The sequence below is a fragment of the Aethalodelphis obliquidens genome, unplaced genomic scaffold (genome assembly GCF_003676395.1).
Source record: "Aethalodelphis obliquidens isolate GAN/ISIS:26980383/991018 unplaced genomic scaffold, ASM367639v1 scaffold13, whole genome shotgun sequence".
Classification (NCBI taxonomy): domain Eukaryota; kingdom Metazoa; phylum Chordata; class Mammalia; order Artiodactyla; family Delphinidae; genus Aethalodelphis; species Aethalodelphis obliquidens.
In genome coordinates this window covers 24,968,196-24,995,789 of record NW_020837957.1, presented here as the reverse complement: position 1 = coordinate 24,995,789, position 27,594 = coordinate 24,968,196, and the positions used below count along the sequence as shown (strand labels likewise).

The following is a 27,594-nucleotide window of genomic DNA, read 5'->3' as shown; positions in this document are numbered from 1 at the left end:
TTTGGTGCTTAACCAATGCTTTCTTAGAGTAGAGAGAATTATTAATCATACAAAGAGAATCTTATTTTTATACTATGATTTCTGAAAACCTAACCTTATTCATATTCACAGAATAAATTCTTAATAATATGATAATTAGGTTATATGAACAACCTGTAAGTCTCAATAAAGAATAAGTTAAAGTTTAATTTTTAATAAATTAAAAAATACATTTTGCTCTCCACAGACAAATTTGAAAACTTCCAAAGTACAAAGGAATAGTAATCTATTAGAAAAGGCACTTTAAAATACCCAATTACCTTCTTTGCAAAGACCAAAATCAGCAATTTTCACAAAGCCCTCTGTATCTAGCAATAAGTTATCCAATTTCAAATCTCTGTTCAGGATAAAAAAAATGCAAAATGAAAAAAAAATCAATAAAATCAGTAGATAATATAATAAAAATATCATTTTAATAGGAGCCGTACTTTCTCTTTACTAAAAATGAATTTTTTCAAGTTATGGTTTGAGATTTAAATACTATATTACAAATGTTCATTTTCTTCCTTTTGGCAAGTTTATTACTTTACAAAAAATAATTTCTGAATATTTTCCCCGTTATGCAGAAAAGGAAGAATGTATCTAAAAGAGAAATGTTTGATCTATTTAAATATATATTTTAAAGCTCAGAAGGAGTTCATGGATCTTTAACTCAAGTTTAATTAATTAATTAAGTCTTTAATTAATTAATGGCCATGTCACGCAGCTTGTGGGGATCTCAGTTCCCCTACAAGAGACTGAACCTGGGTCACGGCAGTGAAAGAGCCAAATCCAAAGCACAAGACTATCAGGGGGCTCTCGGACTTGGACTAACTTTGAAGTTTGCCTACACGCCATCCATAAGAATGAATTATCAAACAAACAGTATAAGTAAGGTATAAGGGAGCAGGTTTAACCTTCTAAGAGAGTAATTCAAAATAAAGAGGAAGCTATTAAGTCATATTCAATGATTACAAATTAAGTTGAAAATATTTTATTCTTTAAGTTAAATAGGGCCATTAGGAAACTGTTATCTTGGAAACATTGTTAGATGTTTGAATAAACTGATGTTTACAGTCTTTTAATTCTTACTGGCCTTCCCATAATTTGTCTGATCTAGAGCAGTGTTATTCAAAGTGTTAACCATAGACTAATTGCTGGGCTATGAACTATTTCGAACTAGTCTGCAATTTGGTAAGGAGTTTGTGCCAGTACATAAATCAGATATGTCACCAAGTACACTGTCTAGTTGACAGCAAGGCTTAATGAAGGAAGCAAGGTGATGTTTTATAATCTGGCACAAGTGGATCAGTTGAATATAAAGTATTCACCAGGATGAATATTGTTGGTAAATTGTGTTATCATAGGTCAACTTATAATTTGACTATTCTAATTAGGTAATGGGCAGAGGACCAGTAACAAAGAAATTTATCATTAATTATTGTGTTAACCATGTCTTTCAAAATTGGAGTTTAACTTTTTTAGTGATCAGTTATCATACAAAAGAGAAAATTAAGAAGCTGGTTAAACAAAATATCCTTCTTAATTATCTTTAATTCTACTTCATATCAAAATAAGCAATTAGAAAATATCAAAACTTTACTTACCTATAAACAATTTTGTGTTCATGTAAATACTGCAACCCAAGAACTACACATGCAGCATAAAATCTGTTTTAAGAATTAAATCAAAAGAAGTTTAATAAATTCCACTACTCATGAATCCCAGTTTATACTTTTATGCTTCAAAGCAGAACTCTGTAGTTAACTAATTTCACAAGTATTTATTTAGTCCTTACTATGTGTCAGACATATAAGTAAGATATGTGCTAAATATTAGGGGTGAAATTTAAAAATAAGAAAAATGCAGTCTCTAAAATGGAAGCCATTAACTTTGCCTGGTGGAGTCATTGAAGCCCTTGGGGTAGACATTTGATCTGGTTCTTCGAAGAAAGTACAATATGCCATCATAAAGGCAGGACGGTATGAAAGGTAGAACTTTTGTATGGGAAATATAGGGTATGCTCCTAAGAGGGAAAGGAATAGGCGTGTAAAAGGCATAACCTGTTTGACAACCATAATGAGTTTGTTGTGGCTGAAGTAAAGGATGAGGAAGAAGTAGCGGGAGATGCAGCTGAAAAGATAGCCTGAGATCAAGTTGTGAAGGACCTTGAATGTCATATTATGAACACAGGCATACCTTGTTTTACTGTGTTTTTACTTTATTGTGCTTCACAGACAACTGTGTTTTCTTACAAATTGAAGGTTTGTGGCAACCCTGAATGGAGTAACATTATGGGCTCCATTTTTCCAACAGCATTTGCTCACTTCAGGTCTCTGTGTCACATTTTGGTAATTCTCTCAATATTTCAAGTTTTTCAGCATTATTATTTTTGTTATGGTGATCTGTGATTTCTGACATTATTATTGCAAAAAGATTACGACTTGCTGAAGGATCAGATGATTGTTAGCATTTTTTAACAATAAAGTATTTTTTAATTAAGGTATGTATATTGGTTTTTTTTAGACATAATGCTATCGAACACTTAATTGACTACAGTATAGCGTAAATGTAACTTTTTTTTTTTTTAATTTATTTATTTATTTATTTATGGCTGTGTTGGGTCTTCGTTTCTGTGCATGGGCTTTCTCTAGTTGTGGCAAGCAGGGGCCACTCTTCATCATGGTGCGCAGGCCTCTCACTGTCGCGGCCTCTGTTTTTGCGCAGCACAGGCTTCCAGACGCGCAGGCTCAGTTAATTGTGGCTCACGGGCCCAGTTGCTCCGCAGCATGTGGGATCTTCCCAGACCAGGGCTCGAACCCATGTCCCCTGAACTGGCAGGTGGATTCTGAACCACTACGCCACCAAGGAAGCCCTGTAAATGTAACTTTTATATGCACCAGGAAACCAGAAAATTCACGACTCATTTTATTATATTTGTTTTATTATGATGTTTGTTTCAGTATGGAACTGAACCTGCAATATCTATGAGGTATGCCTGTATTGAAAATTCTTCTCTTAGTGATAGCAAATCAAACAATTTTAATCAGGGCAGAATAATCAGATTTATGTTAGAGAACTTTCTTGATAGTAGTATGAAGTGGAGTGGAAGTAGGTAGATATCCAGAGGGAAAAGGAACAGATAAGGCTAAAATGATAGTACAGATGAAAGATCATGAGTACCTCTAATGTAGTGGCAACAAAGAGAATAAGAGATGGATTCAAGAGAAACTTTAAAACGAGCATGATAGGACTTGGTGTCTCATTAGCTATAAAGGATGAGGGAAAGGGAAAAGATGAAGATAACTCTCAAGGTTTCCTTTTTATTGTAATGAATAGGTGGAGAAATACAGAAGTAGCCAAAGTTTTGTGGGGAAAGTGAGTTTGCCTTTACACATATTGACCTCAAATTGCCTTGGGACAGGTGAAGAGGTCTAGAAATTGGATAAACAGGTTTAGATCTTAGAAAAACTTCAACCCAGCTAGAATATTAACTCTTGAGGGATCGGACCATGTTTGTCTTTTTCAGTGTTTAGCCTAAATGCTTAGCAAAATGCTTGATACACAATAGCCTTACTGAATAAGGAGGTAGGTAATAACTAAATGAATGAATTAAAAAATGCAGATCTGTCTTCAGTGTAGAATACCCTATAAGGAGACACTTCGGAGAATCAGTTCTTAATTTTACAAGTAACACATGGATATTTCCTCTATAAAATACACATAATACCCCTACCCTAAAGCACAATTTTTCATTCATCCATCTCCATTTCACCCTGATGCCACTACTATCCATAAAGGTAACTACTTTTGTTAGTTTGGTGAATGTCCTTCAAATTTTAGAATGCATTTACGTGTACATGTAGATATGTTTTGTGTTTCTTTATTTTTACAAAAATGGAACCATAATTTGGAGATTTTTTAAATGCAACTATTTATAAATATTTGATTATACATTAGATCTTATGTAATTATTTATCATAAGTTTAAAAGATTTAGCTTAAGTCCATTAAAACAAATGTGATTCTAAAATTGCTTAGTTTTTTTTAAGCAAACTTATTTTGGTGGCAAAACAATACTGTAACAATCATAAAAATACCCTGATTTCTCTTTTGCTCCATTATTTGTAAACAGATTGTCCTAATGATACTTAATAAATAACTGGGTATACTGGGTATCATCAAATCAAACCTTTAAGATAAATATTTTACAGAAGCAGAAAATGAAGCTCTCAGAAAGAGTAACTAATTTATCTAAAGCGACATAGCCAGAACACAGCAAAGCTAGGACTCAAATTAATTTCGATTCCTTCGTCTCAAGCAATAAGAATACAATGTTTGCCTAGCATATGTGAGTCACCCTTCTAGGTGTTCCACTAGTACATAGAATACACATAGTCCTTGTTGCTCCCCTTTAGTGAGGGGAGACAGACAATAAAAATGTAAAAAATAAATAAGGTGATTTCAGGTATAAAGTGCTATGAAGAATATAAAATATAAAATAGAATAGAGTGTGGCCTGATTTAGACGTTAGTGATACAGTGGTATTTTAATTAAAGTAATGAGGAAAGACCTCCAAAGGAATGACATTTGAGGTGAGATCTGAATGATTAGAGGGAGGTACTTTAGATATGAAGTATTGCAATAAAGCGTTTTATTCTTGTATTTCACTGGGCTTAATTGTTTCATTGGTACTATATAATTTGTACTCTCAGCAAAAATAAAAAGTTTGTTAAGGCAGAATAGGATTTTATATTTATTAAAGAAAAGGCATAACAAAACAAATTCCCAAGGCAGTTAGCACAAGGCTAGTAGTAGTAGTCTAGATGCCCTGCTTTTAATTTTTAAATATTAATTTTTAAATATGCAGGGAATTAATTATTAGTAGCCTTCTATTATTTTGTGGCTTTTGCCTCCTTTTCTGAAAGCTTCACTATCCATCAGAACTAATGCCCTAGTACTACCATCTGCTGTATTATACTTCTGATGGTTATGAGAATCAAATAAAGGAATGAAAGTAAAAATGTTACACAAATGTCAGCTGTCAGAATACAGACAAGTGATAAAAATTCAATAAAGTTTTACTACTGGTTTATGATTTTTATGATTTGGGTTATGTTTTGGAGGTAGAATTTGGATGTTGCATGTAAGGAAAAAAGAGAATCAAGAATGACTCCTGTGTTTTGGCTTGAACAACTGGTAGATGGTATTGCCATTTAATAACAGAGAAGCCTAGAAGAGTAACAGGCTGGGGAGTGGTGGGTGAGGTGGGGGAAAATGGGAAATATCAGGCGTTCATTCTGAGATGTTAAACAAGAAATACTTATTAGCCATATAAAGGGAAGAGTCAAGTTGGCTGCTGAATGTTATTGGAATTGGAAGTTTAGGTAAGAGGTAAGGGCTGGAGATATACATTTGGTAAACACCTGCATATACAGTGTAGCTATTAAGAGCATTTTCCTAGGTTCAAATCCTAGCTCCAACACTTAAGAGCTTCAAAACTGGGATAACAACAGGGGAAGAATATATATAATTATGTTTAATCACAAATGTTTGCTATTATTTATTCTTTTGCATCTGAATAAGTAAAACCTTCATATAATATCAAATTCAAAAACTACAAAAAGGGGTTTAGTGATAAATTAAAATATTTAACACAGTACCTGACATCCTGTAAGCATTCAGTGAAATATATATTTTAAACAGTATACCCAGTTATTTATTAAGTATCATATCTGGATTCCATGCCTTTCATTGGAGGCGATACGCATACCAATTTCTTTTATATTCTTTAGAGGTATTGTAAGCACATGCAAGCAAACACTTAAGACATACTCTTTTAAACTACCCTTTAAAATGCAAATACAAATATGTCATACAAATATATAATACAAACTCTTCTACATTTTCTTTTTTCACTTAACAGTGTACTTTGAGTATAGTTAATATTTAAAGCCATGGTCCTAGATGGCATTCCCTAGGGAGAAAATATACTGGAAAAAAAGAAATTTTACTAAAATAAACCTAAATTGTATATCTAAATTATCAATTGTGATTTAGGGTAATCCATGAAATTTTCAACATGAACAACAGAGAAAAATAGATACATTTATTTATGGCAAAAAGGTAAGTAAGGAGTTCTATTATTTCTTCATCTATTTTCCATATGAGGGAAAAAAATAAATCTAAAATTCAGAGAGCTTTTTTCCTTCCCAGAAAGAAATCAGTCATGAAGAAACTCAGAGAAATGCTAAATACTCACACAGCTCTTGGTTCAGAAAAGACATCAGTATGAATGTGCATCATTAGGTCCCCACCGGCAGCATATTCCATTACAAAGCAAACATGCTCTTTGGTTTGGAAACATGCAAAAAGGTTCACCAAAAAGGGATGCCTTACACTATTCACAGTTTCAAAAATTCTTTTTTCACACATCAGGCTGTAAGAGAAAACATTTAAAAATCACTGGTATTTTTTTTTAAAGTTCCAGTTGGAAATAACATTCTTTAAAAATTACTAAACTCTAAAATGAGCAAAGTTCTTAACCATTATAACTTTAAAACCATAAAACATGTCCTAGTTTTGCTACAAATGCTTTGAAAAATTTGGGCTACCTGATATATATAACTTTAATAGAAATATATTAATGAAAACTAAATATGATTAGCATGACATAAGTTCACATTGATAGTATCAGAGTAGCACACATATGGCTAGTGGTAACAGTTAATAAAAAAGGCTTAATTAGGAGTGAATTGTGAAAAATTTTCAGGAATTGGTCAAAGGATTTAGCAACCTAAAGCATAATTTTAAAATACAAATTTTCTGCTCAAGGCAATTTCAAGGACAGTATATATTTATAATTCACAAGCTATGGTATCCAAATATTCTATCATATGATATATGAAGCTGAGAGGTAAAGATACACTGCATAAAATTTTAATTTAGAAGGCTAACTGGAAAATAAAGAGGTTACATGGAGAATTCTATAACATACTTCAAGGAAGCTCCTGGAGAATGATACAATTTATCTATAAAATCTATAGCTATCACAGGTTTCCCTGTAAGAACTCTTACAAGCTGCTTAAAAGAACAGTGGTCAAACTTACTGACTCTGAAACAATTTTGCCTAAATAGCAAAAAATACCACTCTTCTTCCCCCTGAAAATATTTAGTAAATCAACCTGACTTAAAACTCAAAGCAGACATGTACACACTGCTGTATTTAAAATGGATAACCAACAAGGATCTACTGTATAGCACAAGCAACTCTGTTCAGTACTATGTAAAAACGTAAATGGGAAAACAATATGAGAAAGAATAGATACATGTGTATGTATAACTGGGGAAAAACAAAAAAAAAAAGAAAACAAAATCTAAACAACAACAACAAAAAACACCTCAAAGCAGAAGAAAACCAGGTCAAATATTATTCAAATACAACTTGGAATTAACACTTTAAACACCTGATCAAAATAAATATACCTACAGACGTATTTTATTACCAATTAAATTACGTTTATGTTTCTAATACAAAATAGGCATTTTTGTTTGTTTTTGAGACTGGAATCAAAAATTGACATTAACGTTTGTTGAAAAGCATTAATAATGCTTTCATTTTTAAAATTAAAGAACTCCTTAGATGTGTGTGTGTGTGTGCGCGCGTGTATTTGGTTATTGATTTCAAAATACCAAACCAAAATTCTAATGTTAGAAGGAGGTAGACCCATTCTCCTCTCTTTTGGATCTCTTCAGAGTTAATTTTAAAAAGTTTAACTTAAAGATTAAAGCATTTGTTTGGGTATCCAGATTATACTGCTATGAACATTTAAGAGCATACCTGCTGTGTAGAAGGAACATGGAATTTTTATTGCTCTGTTAATATAGTCATATTCTGAATTATGAACTAAAACACCTGTTCAGTTTTAAATACTGACAGTAAATGCAGCTATTATGAAATAGTGTTTAAACTCCATTTAATATGGTCACATTCTAGATGAACTCTTACCCTCTTATTTCACACAATCTGTTTACAACTTTACATACACTCAAAACAGAAAGCCCCACTGTAATTGTTTCTAAAGTGTTGGGCTTATGTCTCCATACATTTGCAAGGTTTCTAAATGTTACTACAAATTAAGTCACTATTAGAAATAAATTCACAGAAGATTAGAAAGAACAGTTAACAGCTTTGACTATCACCATTTAAATTTATTGGAAAACAATGTCTAATTGGGCAAGATCTGTAAGACAGATTCTAAAACAATTGATTTACTATGTCAATCTAAATTTTGGCTAATGAGGATAAAATATTCGGATGAAATAAGACAAACTGGCAAGATGTTTTGGGCTCAACTAGATGGCAAACGTGGCCTCTTCACTGTGTATGGTTTATGGGTGAATTACTAATCCACTATGGGTGAATTACTAATTCTCAGCTGGATAAGTATAAGGTTAGACCTGTGTTGAACATGTAAATGGTCTAAAGGATTAACCAGAATTCCTCTTAAAATGGTTTTAATGCCATTCATAGAATTGTTTGATGAGGACTGACAATATTGATGAGGGCTGGATAGATGTTTTAGGACTATTAGGTAAAGGAGGAAGGATCTTTATAGACCCCAACAGGAACAATAATTTTAATTTTAAGCATTATACAGCACACCAGAAAGCTGCTCCGTAAGTCTTTAACTTTTCCCAATCTAATCTAAATTGTATATTCTCCTTAAAAGTCCATGAAACAATCCAACCTTATTCAAAACTTCAAACTTCATTCTGTCCAGAACATTTTCCTCTATCTTGTCATTTCTCTCCTCTCCATGTTCCCAAATATCTTCCATCTGCCAAAGATCAGCACAAATCCAATCTTCTTTACAAGGCCTTACCTAAATCCACCAGCACACCTTCATTTGATGTTCCCCCTGTTATGAGCTGCGATTATCTATATTGTTCAGCTTAAACTCAAACATATCTAATCTGTTTTATTTATATAACTAATGTATTTATGTTTTATCTCCCTAAGTGACTAGTTCCATTCTAACATTTTTTGGTGTACTTCCTTCAGTACATTATTGGACATGATAGAAACTTAAAAACTATATTAATAGTTATTTTGGTCAGTGGAAAATTACAACATTAATAAGGCTAATCTTAGGATTAAATCATATATACGTATATATGATATATATAGAAAATCTGGCTAGCTGTGTTTTTGTTCTGCAACTACAAAAATATACTTCCAAGTCTATCCTGTTGTTTTGAAATGTGAACTGGTAAGACAAGGAAGCTGAGTGAGGCATAACAGTAACACACATTTAACATTCCTACTCAGGAGTGGGGGAAGATGGCACTCAGAAAGAAGTTCTACTAATGGTAGGTGGAAAACGTGATCTTTGTACATGAATTACATTACTTTGAAGTTAGTGCATAATTTGTGTTCCTTAATAAAGATGTAGATTTGTGGTTACCAGAGATGGGGTGAGGGGAGGGGAAATTGGATGAAGGCAGTCAAAAGGTACAAACTTCTAGTTATAAGATAAATAAGTACTAGAGATATAATGTACAATATGATGAAGTTAACATTGCTGTATGTTATATATGAAAGTTGTTAAAAGAGTAAGTCTTAAGAGTTCTCATCACAAGGAAAATTTTTTTTTCTATTTCTTTAATTTTGTATCTCTATGATGTTCACTTATTTTGACAATCATTTCATGATGTATGTAAGTCAAATCATTATGCTATACACCTTAAACTTATACAGTACTGCATGTCAATTATATCTCAATAAAACTAGAAGAAAAAAAACCAAACCAAATAACAACAAAAAACAAGTTGATTTGGAATTTTCTATAAGTAAAATAATAAAATTCACACTAGAAAGAGAAAATTTAGAAAGGAAAACTGTCGTTAAGAAACATCAAGTATTTCAGAAACATCTATAGGAAAAAAACCCCCACTGATATGCAATAACATTGAATTCTATGGATCTATTAAAAGGATGAGATACAAAGTGGATATAAAAGATTTCTGCTTAGTTGTTTACTATTCAGACTTGCAAGTTATATAACTTTTAAAAACATGCTGGTCTGTTTTCTTATTTCCTAAATTAATTTTTTTTCTTGTCTTCCTCTAATTGCTCTCTTTTCTGCTGCCTTCCTCAAAGTCCTCTAAGAGTGAGTTTTATTTCTCACTCTGAATTTTACATTTCTCTGTTTTTCTGGTTCTACTGGAGATTATTTTACTTCTATGTTATTGAATATATGGATTTATAACTGAAGTTAGATAAAGATTACTCATCAACTTTTCACTAAGGCTGGATTAAATTTAAGTAGGGGTAATGTCCCAGGTTCTGGCTAAAGCTTCATCCTCTAATCCAGACATTCTTCTTTAATAGTAATATTAATATTATTCTATCTATATTTAATTAGGAAGTTTTTTCCTACAGAGACATGGCTCAAAGTAGTAACAATGTAGCAGAAAGTTATATAAACCACCAAGTAATTACCACTTTCCCATTATTAACTGGGTAGTACCAGTCTCCTATTATTTTAGGATATAAATGAATTTACCATATATGAATCTGGAATAAAGCAAACATTCTTCCAGAAAAGAAAAACACTTGACCTTACTATTATTGTAATTAAAACAAAATGACAGTGTAATTAAAGGTTTGCTTTAACTACTTATGTAACAGAAATATACAGTTGTTAGCATATACTCTAGTGTTCAGAATATTTCAAAAATATTATGCAAAATCTCTCTAAGTAGTTTTAGATCAGGGAGGAGTTTATTTTGATATAATTGAGAAGTATGAGAAATGGATAAAAAACAAATAGGCAAATCCAAAAGGAAAAGATTTTTTTTATATAAAGAAACCTGCATCTTTTAAGATCTATCCTAATTCTAAGAACTTCCCATATCATGGAAAAAATATTAAAAATAGCAATTTGATATATCTATATGGCACTTAATATAATTCGGTAAGGCAAGTATTACCAAAAAATATATTTTAAAAATATGTGGGTTAACTGAGGCTCAAAGATGTTCAGTGAATTGCCCTGGGATCAAATCATTAATTAAGAAGGAACAATCAGAACTAGAGAAGTCTTCTCACTGATAATCACAGGCTGTTCTCATTATACAGGGCTGTCTTCTATTAATATCAACTGGTGCTTCCTTAACTGGTGGTTTAAGAAAAATACTGCTGCTTCTAAATATCAAATGAAAGCCTCATTCTGTAATAAATATGCCATTTTATTATACAATAATTTCCATGTTGAACCACTCCATTAATTTGAGATAGTCTTTTAAAGTATATTCTCTAACCTAATTACAATATTATCCCCAAAGTCCTTACGTTTTAATAATTGTAGAGGCAGAGGTATCCATATCAATGTACACCCAGAAATGTAAGATGCTGTGGTCAAAAAATACCATTTTCAGAAACATAGAGCAAAAAATAGATGTAGGTGCATTTTCAAAAGCAAAATATATTAACCATTCAGTTAACTGAAGATTATTTGTAAATGACATCTTATTACTTCTGTAGTATGAACAGGAAATAGCCTCACCAAACCACAGATGTATAACAGTTCCTATTCCATATAAACAGTTTAAAATTTCCAAGTATAAAAGCTTATTAGAATTAATTTAAACATTTCATCATCTTTCCTTGGTATTCACTCAGCAGTAAAATGTCTTAAGAAGGGGAAGAGGGAGTTAGCTAGAAAGAAAAACATTTAATTAATGCCTACCTTATGCATTAATTTATTTAGTTTCTTTACTTATTACAGTTGACCCTTTAACAACATGGGGGTTAATTCGTGCATAATTTATAGTCGGCCCTCTGTATCTGCAGTTCCTCCACATCTGTGGATTCACCAACCATAGACCATGTAATATTGTAGCATTTACTGTTGAAAAATATCCATGTTTAAGTGGATCCATGCAGTTGAAACCCATGTTATTCGACGGTCAAGTGTATTAGGAAAATAGAAAGTTTTGTTGTTGCAATACATACACTGATTTTTCACGATAAGCTACATTTTCAGAAAAATAAAGAATTTCATTTTTAAAAAACTAACCTGTCTACTTCATCTCGAGCCACAATGTCTCCTTTCTTTAAGGCTTTTATAGCAAACATTTCATTAGTGTGTTTATATTCAGCCAAAAGCACCTGAAATGAGATTAAAATAATTATTTCCCATGTGAGTTATTACTTTTGTAGGCATTCCAAGAAAATTTAAAAGATTACCTTTCCAAAATGTCCTCTACCCAAGACAGCACAACACCGGAAGTCTTGTAGATTAAACTGAAACATTTGTTGAGATCTGAAAACAGTAATGTCAATCAAAAATAAGGCAAAAGTATGGGACTAAACATGTAGCAAAGCTGTGTACATATTCTTTACCTTCTGTCCTCAAGTTCATGAATATCACTATATTCTAGGCCTGACTGAGGAATATCAGGCTCATATTCAGATTGAGATTTTGGAAGTAGTCTATTTCTGTCATTCTCAGTATCAAAAACTGTTTCTGAAACCTGTAAAATATTAAACACTCATTAAATCATAGAAACATTCAGAAAACAACTTATTAGGTAAGGATAGTTAAAGAAAAAAATGTTAAAAGTTGATATAAATATGAGTGAGAAAATAAAATTCAGATATTGGATATTCATTTTTATGGTTATTAATTATATATTACTCTTATCTAAAAAAGGTAAAAAAATGAATACATTGGAAAAAACAAAAACACTAATTTGAAAAGATACACGAGCCCCAATGTTCACAGAAGCACTGTTTACAATATAGCTAGTTACACAGAAGCAACCCAAGTGGTCATCAACAGACGATTGGTTTAAGAAGATGTGGTACATACAGATGGCCAACAGGCACATGAAAAGATGCTCATCATCACTAATTATTAGAGAAATGCAAATCAAAACAACAATGGGGTACCACCTCACACCAGTCAAAATGGCCATCATTAAAAAGTCTACAAATCATAAATGCTGGAGAGATGTAGAGAAAAGGGAACCCTCTTACACTATCGGTGGGAATGTATTTAAATTGGTACAGCCATTATAGAAAACAGTATGGAGGTTCCTCAAAAAACTAAAAATAGAGTTGCCATATGATCCAGCAACTCCACTCCTGGGCATATACCCAGATGAATTCTAATTCAAAAAGATACACGCACCCTTATGTTCATAGCAGCACTATTTACAATAGCCAAGACATGGAAACAACCTAAATGTCCACCAACAGATGAATGGATAAAGAAGATGTGATATATATATATATACATATATATATATAGCACACACATACATACAATGGAATTACTCAGCCATTAAAAAGAAATAATGTCATTTGCACCAACATGGATGGACCTAGAGATTATCATGCTAAGCAAAGTAAGTCAGAAAGAGAAAGACAAATACCATATATCACTTACATGTGGAATCAAAAATAAAACACAAATGAACGTATCTATGAAACAAAAACAGACTCACAAATATAGAGAACAGACTTGTGGTTGCTAAGGGGGAGGGGGTTTGGGGGAGGGAAGGATTGGGAGTGTGGGATTAGCAGGTGCAAACTATTACATATAGGATGGGTAAACAACAAGGTCCTACAACATAGCACAAGGAACTATATTCAATATTCTGTGATAAACCATAATGCAAAGGAATATGAAAAAGAATATATATATGTATAACTGAGTGACTTTGTTATACAGCAGAAATTAAACACAACACTGTAAATCAACTATACTTCAATAAAATTTTTAAAAAATGTGTGTGTGTGTATACACACACACACACACACACACACACACACACTGGAATATTACTCCCCCCAAAAAAAGAATGAAATAATGCCCTCTACAGCAACATGGATGGACGTAGAAAATATTATGCTTAGTGAAGTAAGTCAGACAGAGAAATAAATAGTATATGATATCACTCATATGTAGAATCTAAAAAATAATACAAATGAATGTATATACAAAACAGAAACAGACTCATAGATTTAGAAAACAAACTTGTGCTTACCAAGGGGAGGAGGAAGGGGGGAGGGACAATTTAGGGGTATGGAATTAACAGATACAAACTACTATATATAAAATGGATAAGCAATAGGATATACTGTATAGCACAGGGAATTATACCCATTATCTTGTACTAACCTATAATGAACTAGAATCTGAAAAAATACTGAATCACTATGCTGTACAGCTGAAACACAATGTTGTAAATCAACCATATTTCAATTTAAAAAAATGAATACATTACTTTCATCTTACATGCATTTTCAAAAATCATGTTAACCTAGTTAGAAGATGCACAGTGTTTCAGGCAACATGTCATCCAATATCAGCCATGCTCCTGTGCTCCTAGATTAAGCAGCCTATTCCATCTCTCCTGGCTCATGAGCATCCAGAGGTTTTTATGTTTCATTCACAAGAAACATAAACAACACAGTTCACACAGGCATTTTTTAACTAAAATGTTAAATGAGATGTTTTTAACATCTCATTCACTATGATGCTTTTACTGGTAATTCATTTGGTGAAAAGGAATTATACAAGGTTTAAAATGCCTTACCTGTCCTTGTGTATCCAAATCTCTTAATTCAGCAGATTCATCTATTTCTCCAAGGGAAGAATCACGTGGTGGGGCCAGAGGAGGCTCAGGTTCAAGATCAAAGTCCAATTTGGTTACTGCAGAATCACTTATAAAAGATAAAGCAATTCACCAAAAGCAGTAATCAAAAGTATATATTTTAAATAACTTTACAATTAAGGCAAACAATTTTATTGTTTTAAAAGTAAGCAGAGCACTAGTTTCAAAATACTATTTGGAAAAAATGAGACTTTTAATAGGCTCACTGTAATCAATATGTACAAATGTCACAATAACTATTTTATAAAAGAAATGCTTAAAAATCTTAAGACACATACCTAGCTGGAGGTGCTAGTTCAGGGATGTGTACATCAACCACTGGCACTGTAGGAGGCACAGGGGCTTGAGGGCTGAAGGTGCCAGAATGATTTACTGTAGGAATAGCTCTTCTCACTAGTCTTCCCCAAGTGGCAATATTAATATTCATTTGAGGAGCTCTGAGAAATGTTTTGCCTGTGGATATTGTAAATAAAGAAAACAGAACAAGTATTTTTTAAATATATTACCAAAAGCCATAATTTAAGAATTCATATTCATCGGTTTATAACTTATGAAGAAAAAACAATATTTGTCACTTAAAAAACCAGTTCCTAACTATTCATTATTAAAGGTTAGTGCAAAAAAGCAAAATCAGTTTTAAAAATAAATACGTAGGAATTGCTCATTTAAGTCTAGTAATGGTATGTGGTTAAGGTTTTAAAAACAGAATTCTTATCTTTTAGAGATACTAACTGTAATATTTATGGATGAATCTATATGATGTCTGGGTTTGCTTCAAATAATCTGAGGAAGCTGTGAGTGATGGAACACAGATGAAACAAAATTGGACATAACCTGACTGTCACTGAAGCTGAGTGATGGCACATCACACTAGTCTCTATACTTACGCATGTTTCAAATTTTCCGTAACAAAATTTAGAAGTAAATAATTGAACAAATAAGAAGAAAACAAAAAGAAAAGATGGATATCACTTTTTAAATAGTATATACATTTTTAAAGTATTTAAGATAACACCAAAACACTTTGTACTTGATTTCTCAGTAATTACCTTGTTGTTTCGAAAAAATTTTCTTTTGTCTTTGGAGTTTTGGTCTTCTTTCAATAACTGGATTAAAAAAGGTAACCTGCAGTGAAGAAAATTCAAGTTGACATGACTATAGCATTAGATTTATGGTTCACAAAATTCAATAAACTTGCAAGTTTGAAAACTTAGAGAATCTGAGATATAATTTAGTTCCATCTCCTCATTTTCTAGATGAGAAAACAGACCTAGAGAGGATAAATGACTTGTCTTAGGGTAACATACCTATTTAGTGGCAGAGTTGAGCCAAGAATTCAAGGTGTCTGCCATTCAGCCTAATACTCTTCCCACTTCTACATCATGTTGCCTACATATATAATTTCAATGGTAGTTATGCATATTTAATAAAATACATTTATTACCTCTGCAAATAAAGTACCCTGCGGTTCCAAATAGAGACACATGCCATGCCGTTGGTTGTCTAAAAAATCTTCTAACCTCAGAAATTTTACAGCACACAGAGATCGCCAATCACGCCAATAAACTGAAATTTCCAGTTCACGTGACTAGAATAATTAAATAAAAAATAAAGAAAACAGGGAACACATCATTGGACACACATGTGAATAAAATATTATAAAATATATAAAATACAAATACAATAAACAAAGATAACATATACAACGGTTGCACTATTTTAAAGAGTGCTTTTATAATGTTTCTCTATTATATATTACTTTAACAAACTTACACATTTTAACTAAAAGGAACACATTCATATCCCAACATTCTCCAGTTAAGGTATTCCTTTTAGATAAAGAATACACAACTGGGAACAATCAATACATTTGAATGACCACCGAAACTCTTTCCATCTCAGAGCTTCAATCTTTTGGATTTTCCTTCTCCTATTGGCTTCATAGGCTGTGCTGTTGCTAGACTTCAATGTTCACCTCAAAGAACCCATTTCAAACCTTCTTATTTCTTTATCCCAATGTTGATCAGGAAAAGGTCTGTGAATAGCATTTATTCTCCACTTTCAGTGTGCCACACGCTATGCCAAACACTTTAAGAATGTTAGGTCATTTAATCTTCTAAAGAATACCACCGGGTAATAAGACCAGTGATTACAGGGGCCTGCGTAGGTAGGTAGCAAACAGGAAACTAAGTTTTATACAGAAAAATGTTCATTTATTACAACATCAAACACAACAAAACGAAACAAAAAAGCCCCCCCCCAAAACCAGGGACAACTTAAGAGTATTATACCATATCTACATGAGGGAACATTCTGTAGTCATTAAAAATAATGCTTATGTGGAAAATATATTTAAGGTTTTAACCATCAATTATTAAATGTACTTGTAGGACACAGTTTATAAGCAGGAAGTCAAGCCATAAATTGACCTCTACATATAAGTCATAATCTGCATATATTTTAATTATAAAGCATAAGACTTCTCCATTATTTTGTTTTTCAGGATTTTGTGGATCACCCACAAAAAGAGATAAATGTTTTTCCCTTTAGGCTCAACAAAGTAATAAATTACTTCTTTCATATAAAAACTTTCAATTTGTGAACTTATGCATCTTATTATCTAAGCTTCTAGTAGGCATAATAAAAAGCCATTTGACTTTAAATAATAAAACTAGTTGATGCAAATGAACACAGAAAACACTTATAAAAAACAGAACATGAAAAAAATGAGTCAAGACACAATGTGCCAAAAGGTCTCATAGACAGAAAAAAAGGACTAGAAAAAGATATCTTGGCAGTGAGTATATGAGCTCAGGACTTCCTACCTCATTGCTTCTCTCTGACACATAATTACTATGGGAGAGAATACTTGTCAGGAAAGGGTAAGGATGAGTAGAGGATAATTATTTTAAGATCAGCGAATGGCATTTAGAAGTGGTGGGTATTAATGCTATAATATTCCATTCAAGTTAAAATTTTAAGTATTTTGAAAACGTTATTTTGGGAAATAAACTGCATAACTGAACCAGGGGTTGGTAATTTAGACTACTTTATTTTAGATTAGAAAAGGAGAGGTCTACTTTCTCCTATCTTCTTCCACGGTATCAGGGAGGAAAACTTGTTATGGGTAAGGCAAATGCAAGTGGTATAGATACTAGGGACAAAATTAGTAATTCTTAAAAGTTCTTATACTTTTCACACTGCTAAAATTGTAAGAGTATATCTTTCTCTGGATGAGAGAAGGTCAAATCACCTCCTTTATATTTTTTCTAGCCACTCTGGTAAAACTCACATATTAACTCATTTCTCTTTCCTCTGTCTGTTTATTCCGTTCTTCAACCTGAAGTATGTTAGAAACACCTGAGATTTGGGATGGAAGGTTATCTTAAGGCCTACATTAGCTTTCCTGGAGTTCTACATGAAATTTTAGGTATAAAGCTCTTCACTTTTTGTTACTTTGCATTGTTCCCTGTATCACTCTCTCTACAATTTAAGGGGGGAGAGTGGCTACAGTCCAAAGCAGGTTAAGATATTTTATGTCTACTCATAACACTGTTGCATGGAACCCCAATCCTCCTTTAACTCCTAACATCTACTGCAATTCAGTAAAGCAGGGATATAGTATATGAAAAGCAAAGTACTCTCTATATAGGGAAATGCCACTGATATTTATTGAATTTAAACTGCAAGTATGACTGCTCATTTGCTGGCAATTTTCCAGATGAAGCAGGTCCATTCCATAAAGCAAGGGCATGTTTGTAGGTAATGTCAAACCTCAAGAGCAACAAAATTCTACATGGAGTAAAACCACTGCCAAAATAGCTGAGCAGTATGATCTGAGCTAAGTACAGATTGGCAATACTGGCAAACTGTCCCAACTTGTGTTTCATTTTGTCGTCTTATGAATCTGAACCTAGGATCAAAGAAGAAACTGTGGTAGAACTAAGGAATCTATGGTTTGTCTGAAGTCTCTGTAAGGCCCAAAAGTAAATAGTAGCTACTTTTTCTAAAGTAGTTGGCATGATGATTTGATACACATATACATATATATACTAATAAAGAATTCCTCCCATCTAATTAACACATCTATCACCTATTTTACACACACACACACACACACACACACACACACAAAATATTTATATTTGGTAAGAACATTTAAGTTCTGTTCTCTTAGCAAATTTCATTCACACAATATAGTAGTATTAACTAGTCACCATTATACATTGCACTATACATTAGATGCTCAGACCTTATTTATCTTATAACTGAAAGTTTGTACCTTTTTACCAACCTCTCTGTACAAGCATTTTTCTACTCTTGGTTTCTATGAGTTTGACTTTTTAAGATTTCACATGTAAATGATACCACGTAATATTTGTCTTTCTCTGTCTGACTTCTTTCACTTAGGATAATGTCCTCAGGTCCAACCATGTTGTCACCATGGCAGTTTTTCCTTCCCTCTCATGGTTAAATAATATTCCATTGTATATATGTACCACATTTTCTTTATCCATTCATCTTTTAATGGACACAGACTGTTTCCAGATATTGGCCATTGTGAATAATGCTGCAATGAACATGGGAGTGCAGATATCTCTTCAATATCCTGTTTTCATTTCCATTGAATATATACCAAGAGTTGGATTGCTAGATCATATGGCAGTTCTATTTTTAATTTTTTGAGGAACCTCCATACTGTTTTCCACATTGGCTGAACCAATTTATTCCCACCAACAGTGCACAAGGGTTCCTTTTTCTCCACATCCTCGCCAACACTTATCTCTTGTTTTCTTGATGACAGCCATGCTAACATGTGATATCTCACTGTGGATTTGAATTGCATTTCCCTGATGATTAGTGATGTTGAGCACCTTTTCATGTAATTGTTGGCCATCTGGATGTCTTCTTTAGAAAAATGTCTATTCAGTTTCTTTGCCCATTTTAAATCAGATTATTTTTTTGTTGTTCTTGCTATTGAGTTGTGCAAGTTCTTTATATATTTTGCAATATTAATTTCTTATCTGATAGATGACTTGCAAATATCTTCTCCCATTCTGTAGATTGCCTTTTCATTTTCTTGATGGTGTCCTTTGCTGTGCACAAGCTTTTTGTTAGTAACTACTTCTTTTTTTAATTTAATTTTAATTTTTGGCCACACTATGCGGCTTGTGGGATTTTAGTTCCCTGACCAGGGATCGGACCCGGGCCCTTGGCAGTGAGAGCATGGAGTCCTAACCACTGGTTGTCAGGGAGTTCCCAGTAACTACTTCTTAATAAATGGAACTACTGGGCATTTCTTTTGGCCTAGAGACGCACTGTAAAAAAATTACTGGAACACTGAGGATGTTGTGAATCGAGAAAGTTTGGGAACCTCTGATAGGTGAAAATGAGAGGGAGATTTCACTGCTGAAAAGGAAAGAAAGGGCAAAAAGCAAATTTTCTGCAGCTACTAAAAGAGAGAAAATTATTCAAAGCATGGAAAATTCAAAAGCCAAGGAAAGGTGAGATTTGTAAAGGTGCACATGTCAGGTGTCACATTAATTGGTCTCTTCCTTTGATTATTTGGTCTTCTATGGGCTTCTGAGGACAACATAGGCTTGGGAAACATCAACCCAGCAGTAAAGAGACTGCACACTCAAAAAGAGTTTAAGTTTTAAAAATTGGCTATTTATGAAGGTAAGATTCAGGTTAGGGAATCAACAAGGATGGAAGTATCTGAGGATTAGCTACAGTAGAAATCTATTACCACTCCTAGCCTGAATGAGCAAGAAGAAACAGTTATCAGAATTCAGTGAGAACTGGATCTTGGAAAAGGGACTGTCAAACAGGAACTGTAGCCATAGATGAACACTGCTGTAAAAAAGGGAAGGAGAGAAGGAAACAAACACCCTGATTACCCTCTCCCCCTGCCCTTAGATCGTCTAACATTGTCTCCCCTTTCATGTCAGAGCCCACTGATTCAAACCCGCAGCTATCAGCCTCCAGAGACAAAGAGAGGGACAGGGAAGGGGACCATCAGAATCTACTATGCAGCAAAGAGAAAACTACCACCTCAGGAAACAGTAATATCTGTTTTCAGTTCAGGAGTTCAATGAGGGTGATTCTCAGCTGGAACTAATGTGACAAAAAGAAGGAAACCTTAGGATCTTTTGGGAAAATGAGAAACACAGAGAAGACTGAGACTGAGATAATGGAGAATACAAAGCTATGACCTCTGCTTGAAAAGTCTGCCCCCTATAGATGTGGGAGCAGAAAAGAAAACAATTGTGATACAAACTATTTAGTGCTGTAACAGTTATATATAACTGCACCCTATATCAATTCACATCCTAGAAAAAGTTCCAAAGACTCACTATTATTCCAAACCTATTACAAACTTTTCTGCCTCAGTGTATACACATATAGTTCCTATTTCTAATCATGTATCTTATTTCCCAACCAAAACCTACATACCTATAAAGACAAGGTTGAAGGATGCTGTGGGGGCATCAGTAAGGAAATGGTAAAGGGTAACAATAGTTTTAGGGTAAACAGAGAAGAAAATGAAATTTTCTGATGGCCCCTTCCTAAACTCCTTCCTGAAGAATCAAGGAAATGGAAATGTTTGACCAAACATCTAGCTGTGTGGTAACAAAGAAGTAAAAGAGCCAGAGGAGTAACAATAATAACATAAGCTATCATTTACAGCAAAACCATTATGTACAAGGGGTTAAACTAGGTGCTTTATGCAGATTTGGTAACAGTTTAGGATACTAAATTTAAGATTTCAGAACGATTCATTGCTAAAATGACAAGGAGCAAAGGTATACTGGGGTTGATGCATTCAAAGAAGTTTGAAATAATATGTTAAATGGGTTGTTGTTTAGATAGTTAGATGTTTAAAATCCCCCATAATGATGATGGGATGCTGGAGTGAAGAACCAAAGTCCTTAAGGATACTGGCAAGTGCCTGGTGGTCAAGAGATGATAGAGGGATGGGGGGAAAAGAGAATTATATATATAGTTCATTGGCTCAGAGAACTCATATAGCCTCAGAGGATATGATGTGTCATTTGATAGTAATAGAATTGGAAGCAGCAAAAGAGGTAAAAAGGGTAAGTATTATTATAGCTCCATTATAAGTTAAAAGACAGCAACTCAAGAATAAAATACCTAGGAATAAACTTACCTAAGGAGGTAAAAGACCTGGACTCAGAAAACTATAAGATACTGATGAAAGAAATCAAAGATGACACAAACAGATGGAGAGATATATCATGTTCCCGGATTGGAAGAATCAACATTGTGAAAATGACTATACTACCCAAAGCAATCTACAGATTCAGTGCAATCCATATCAAATTACCAATGGCATTTTGCACACAATTAGAACAAAAAACTTTACAATTTGTATGGAAGCAACAAAAGACCCCGAATAGCCAAAGCAATCTTGAGAAAGAAAAACCGAGCTGGAAGAATCAGGCTCCCTGACTTCAGACTATACGACAAAGCTACAGTAATCAGGACAGCATGGTCCTGGCACAAAAACAGAAATACAGCTCAACAGAACAGGACAGAAAGTCCAGAGATAAACCCACGCACCTATGGTCACCTAATCTATGACAAAGAAGGCAAGAATATACAATGGAGGAAAGACTGTCTCTTCAATAAGTGGTGCTGGGAAAACTGGACAGCTACATGTCAGAGAATGAAATTAGAATACTACCTACACCATACACAGAAATAAACTCAAAATGGATTAAAGACCGTTCTGAATGTAAAGTCAGATACTATAAAACTCTTAGAGGAAAACATAGGCAGAACACTCTTTTATCGCAGCAAGATTTTTTTCTACTCACCTCCTAGAGTAATGAAAATAAAAACAAAAATAGACAAATGGGATCTAATTAAACCTGAAAGCGTTTGTACAGCAAAGGAAACCATAAACACAACTAAAAGACAAGCCTCAGAATGTGAGAAAATATTTGCCAACAAAGCAACCGACAAAGAATTAATCTCCAAAATATACAAATGGCTCATGCAGCTCAATATCAAAAAAAGAAACAACCCAATCAAAAAATGGGTGGAAGACCTAAACAGACATTTCTCCAAAGAAGACATACAGATGGCTAAAAAGCACATGGAAAGATGCTCAACATCACTAATTATTAGAGAAATGCAAATCAAAACTGCAATGAGGTACCACCTCACACTGGTCAGAATGGCCATTATCAAAAAATCTACAAACAATAAATGCTGGAGAGGGTGCGGAGAAAAGGGAACCCTCCTACACTGTTGGTGGGAATGTAAAACTGGTACAGCCACTATGGAGAACAGTATGAAGGTTCCTTAAAAAACTAAAAATATAGCTACCATATGATCCAACAATCCCACTCCTGGGCATATATCCAGAGAAAAACATGATTCGAAAATATACATGCACCCCAGTGCTCACTGCAGCACTATTTACAACAGCCAGGACATGGAAGGAACCTAAATGTCCATCATGGAGGAATGGATAAAGAAGATGTGGTACATATATACAATGGAATATTACTCAGCCATAAAAAAGTATGAAATAATTCCATTTGCAGCAACATGGACTGGACCTAGAGATTGTCATACTGAGTGAAGTAGGTCAGACAAAGACAAATATCATATGATATCGCTTATATGTGGAATCTAAAAAAAGGGTACAAATGAACTTATCTACAAAATAGAAATAGAGTTACAGATGTAGAAAACAAACTTATTTGTTTACCAGGGGGTTACCAGGGGGTAAGGAGGGGGGTGGGATAAATTGGGAGATTGGGATTGACATATATGCAATACTATATATAAAACAGATGATCAATAAGGACAGTACAGCACAGGGAACTCTACTCAGTACTCTGTAATGGCCTATATGGGAAATGAATTTAATAAAGAGTGGATATATGTATATGTATAACTGATTCAGTTTGCTGTACACCTGAAACTAACACACACTGTAAATCAACTATACTCTAATAAATATTAAAACAAACAAACAAACAAAAAATAGCATCTCAGATTAAACAATATGCCGAATGTGGGAATTCCCTGGCAGTCCAGTTGTTAGGACTTGGCATTTTCACTGCAATGGCCTGGGTTCAATCCCTGGTCAGAGAACTAAGATCCTGCAAGCCACGTGGTACAGCCAAAAACAACAGTAGTATGCTGAATGTTAGCTCACACATGGAAGAAATTAAAATTTCTTTGTATTTCTATTCTATGGCTTGTTCTATATTAAGATGTTTCACACCCCATTTAGATGTTTGCATGCATTTTTATCCTTTTATAGGGAGGAAAGCATCTTGCTCATTATCATGGTTTCTATGAGGAATAATTTTCATTATTCTCCTAAATATCTAGGTCTCCACCTTAACCCTCTTATTCATCTCCTGGAGTGAGTTATCTGATAAAAGACTGGGAGAGAAACTGGACATGAATAATCCAGCCCATTTCTTCCTTCCTTCCTTGAGAGCTGGGTTGTTAAATGGAAGTATACAATTTGTTTTTCTCTGCTATGCCTTAAGTTTTATATGAGCTGGAGCCCACAATGATCTAAGGGACTGAGTATAGCCCCATTATTGTTGCACACCCAACCACACTTTCAAATATCAGCTCATAATGACATTTTACTTTCCATTAGTCACACCTTTCTTTATTTTAACTAGTTCAGAACTTGGGTAAGGAAGAGCCCCACATACAAAACTTCCCATCATTTTCTTAACGGCTCATTTTAAGACAGCCAAGGGTGGCCATATATTTCACCAAATCTGCAATATGATAAACAGAGATTATGAAATGGATCTCAGGATAAATAAAGACAATTAATTCAGGGAGAAGAAAACGTAAAACTGATATCCTCTAAAATGTAAGAGAGGATATTATCCCCGTGAGAGGAAAACAAGATATTTAAAAGAATAAACTTTTAGAAATTAAAAATATAATATCAGATATAAGTTTGTCAATCAAATCTTGGCAAATAAAAGTATCAAACTTTCCCAGAAAGCAGAACAAAAAGACACACTGACAGACAATAGATAAAAGATAAGAAAATCAGAGGGTCAATCTAAAAGGTTCAATTAGCAAGAGAGACACTGAAAATGAAGAGGAAATTATCAAATAAATGCGATTTCTCAAATCTGAAGAATGAGCTTTCAAAACTGAAGGTGCCACACAGTATCACAAAGAGTGAAAACCACCTACGCCTAAGGTACACCATTAAGAAATCACAGAACCCCAGGGAAAAAAAGATAAAAATCTTTAAATCTTTAAAAAAGAAAAAGCAAATCAAAATCAAAGATTAGAAATCAAAGACACGTAAGCAATCTCAACTACAATACTAGAATACAATTCCTTAAAATTCTTAATGAAAATAATCTCCAACCTAGAATTCTAGACTCCAAGCATGACAGCAGAATAAAGATATTTCAGATATGCAAGATCTCTAAAACTTTCATTCACTCTTTTCTCAGCATGTAAATGTGGGATATGATCCACCAAAATGAGGAAGTAAAACAAGAAAGCTGAAAGAGAAATTCAAGACTCAGGTGATCCAATAGGATTATGGTGAAAGATAAAAGCTATATGGCAGTCATTTAAATTGGAGCAGAAAGATGTAAGGCTCCAGAAAGGATGTTGCTGGGGAGTAGAGTGGGTCCCAGGATGACTGACAGCTTGCTGATACAACTGCCTACATAGAGTTATTCTAGAGTCCTTCTGGAGATTCTGGTGATAAAGGATAGGTATATAGAAAACTAAGCAAAGCAAAACAAAATAAACAATTAAAAAAAGGGCAATTATTTGCCCAAAGTGAGTCTTGGTACTAAAAAGAGAATGTAATCATGGTATGGAACATGGTTCATCTGTAAACAATATTTACATAGTCATAATAATATAAACACTGAGTTACTGATTTAACCTAATTATTTGGAAGAATGAGGATAGGAGTGTGGATGGTTTAAGAGTAGTATGTATAGGCAATTTCTGAAAATGTGAAACCAATAAATAATAAGAATCCCTTGAGTTCTTGGATACCTTAGCCTCTCACTCCTACCAATATCTACAATCTTTCCACAATCTCAGCTGTTTGAATCCTTCTCTCTGACCATCGCCTCCTAACATTCTACTAGCTCACTCTTTCTAGTCCCTCAACATCCACTGGTCCTTCAATGCCACTGTTACTTCTAATCTATTAACCCTATTACATTTTTACTGGCTCTCACTTCCTGGATGTTCTCTTCTTCCTTTTCCATTGATCAGTGAACGTTCTCTAGTACTCTGCTCTTAACAGAACTGGCTCCTGCTAAAATTTTTCTAAGTTTCAGTTCATCCTGTTTCTAATATTCATAAAGATCATTCTCTATTACATTAGCAAAGTAAATCAAAAGGAAATGTGAATGGGAAAAGGTTAGATATAAAGGGTCCTGCTTTTTATTTCAATCTCTCATGGGAGGATTAAACTTTTACAGCAGGAGGGCTGAGGGAATTCAGAAAAAATGTGAAATTACATAGCTACTGTGTTTATAATAAACATTAAGAAAGAACAAATTTTATAAGAAAATATAAAAAGGGTAACCTGATAACAGAAAGAACACAGAACTGACAGGACACTTCAGAATCCTAGATTATAGCTCAGGCTAGTTATTTAACCCCTAGGCCATAATAATATCCTTATTAATCTGTAAAATGAGGGGGCTGGATTACACCAGCAATTTTCAAAACTTTTTTTTTTTAAAGCGGCAAATTCCAAATTACATCTTACCCAGAATCTCAAAACAAAAAGAAAAAAAAAGGGTCTGTGTTGCCATCTGAAATAATTCTGCAGAGCCCTGAGCTCCCAGGAACATAACTGAACTTTTCTAGATCATTCTAGATCTAGATAATTTCTATAGTATCTCAAAACTCAAAAAAGACCTATCTGGGTGTTCCCTGGTGGCCCAGTGGTTAGGATTCTGGGCTTTCACTGCCATGGCCTGGGTTCAGCCCCTCGTTGGGGAACTGAGACCCCACAAGCCACGTGGCATGACCAAAAATAAAAAATAAATAAATAAAAAGTCCTATGAATTTTTGTATTTTGGAAAGGATAGAAACAGTATAGACAACTTAGTTCCAGAATGTCATAGGAAAGAAACTTGACATTTGAGGCAAAATACTGAGCATGAACATGTCAGTTTAAAATAATATTTTCTATAAATGTTTCTATAAACATTTTCTATAAATAAATATTCTATAAATATAAGGAATAAAGTAAAAGACTAAAAAAAGCACATGAAAAGTAAAAAGTACTGTGTAAACAGAAGGATTTATCACAATAAGGAATGTGGACTCCAAAGGAGCTTATAATCCAATTAGGGATACATAACATGCATATCAGGAAGCCAGAAGGTCTAACTGGCCTCTGGGAGAACAGCTTTACTTAGCTATGCAGTGTCTTCAACGTTTTTAAGGGAGGGTTACTCCAAAGTGGGAAGAAAGTCTGATGCCATGAAGAAGAAAAACAATTTTAGGTGAGAATTAAAAGTGCAAGTAAAAACAACCAATCAACAGTTATCAGTCTTTCTAGTTTTCTAAGCTTGTAGCTTGGGTAATATTAAATTATTTTCTCTTTACCAGGCTTTCATCGTCTTCTGCTGTTTCCTCCTTTTTGCCACTAACTTTCTATCTCATACAAATCACCACAGAGGAAAGAGCAGTTTGAAGGACACTCGAGGTCTAGTACCAGCTCTGAAATTTATCAATATGTAATCACTATGGTTCTCAGTTTCCTTAATTATAAAATGATGGCAAGACACTTAACTACTTTTAAGTTCTATTTTAAATACAAAACTCTAACACAATAACCTGGCTACAAGAGAAATCTTCTAACCAGCCATTTTCC

The 27,594-nt window shown here is 33.6% G+C and overlaps 1 protein-coding gene across 4 annotated transcripts in view; it reads right to left on the bottom strand.

Moving 5' to 3' along the window:
* The window catches only part of PKN2 (protein kinase N2), a 148,168-nt gene that overhangs the window by 26,714 nt on the left and 93,860 nt on the right, over positions 1–27,594 (bottom strand). For all 4 annotated transcript variants that reach the window (XM_027114253.1, XM_027114256.1, XM_027114254.1 and 1 more), the window contains 10 exons: positions 16,150–16,293; positions 15,755–15,830; positions 14,984–15,158; positions 14,628–14,754; positions 12,427–12,557; positions 12,271–12,346; positions 12,101–12,192; positions 6,280–6,456; positions 1,626–1,688; positions 300–376 (listed from right to left, as the gene is read on the bottom strand). In XM_027114253.1, the coding sequence (XP_026970054.1) occupies positions 300–376; positions 1,626–1,688; positions 6,280–6,456; positions 12,101–12,192; positions 12,271–12,346; positions 12,427–12,557; positions 14,628–14,754; positions 14,984–15,158; positions 15,755–15,830; positions 16,150–16,293 (1,138 nt within the window). The remainder of the gene's footprint in view (positions 1–299; positions 377–1,625; positions 1,689–6,279; positions 6,457–12,100; positions 12,193–12,270; positions 12,347–12,426; positions 12,558–14,627; positions 14,755–14,983; positions 15,159–15,754; positions 15,831–16,149; positions 16,294–27,594) is intronic.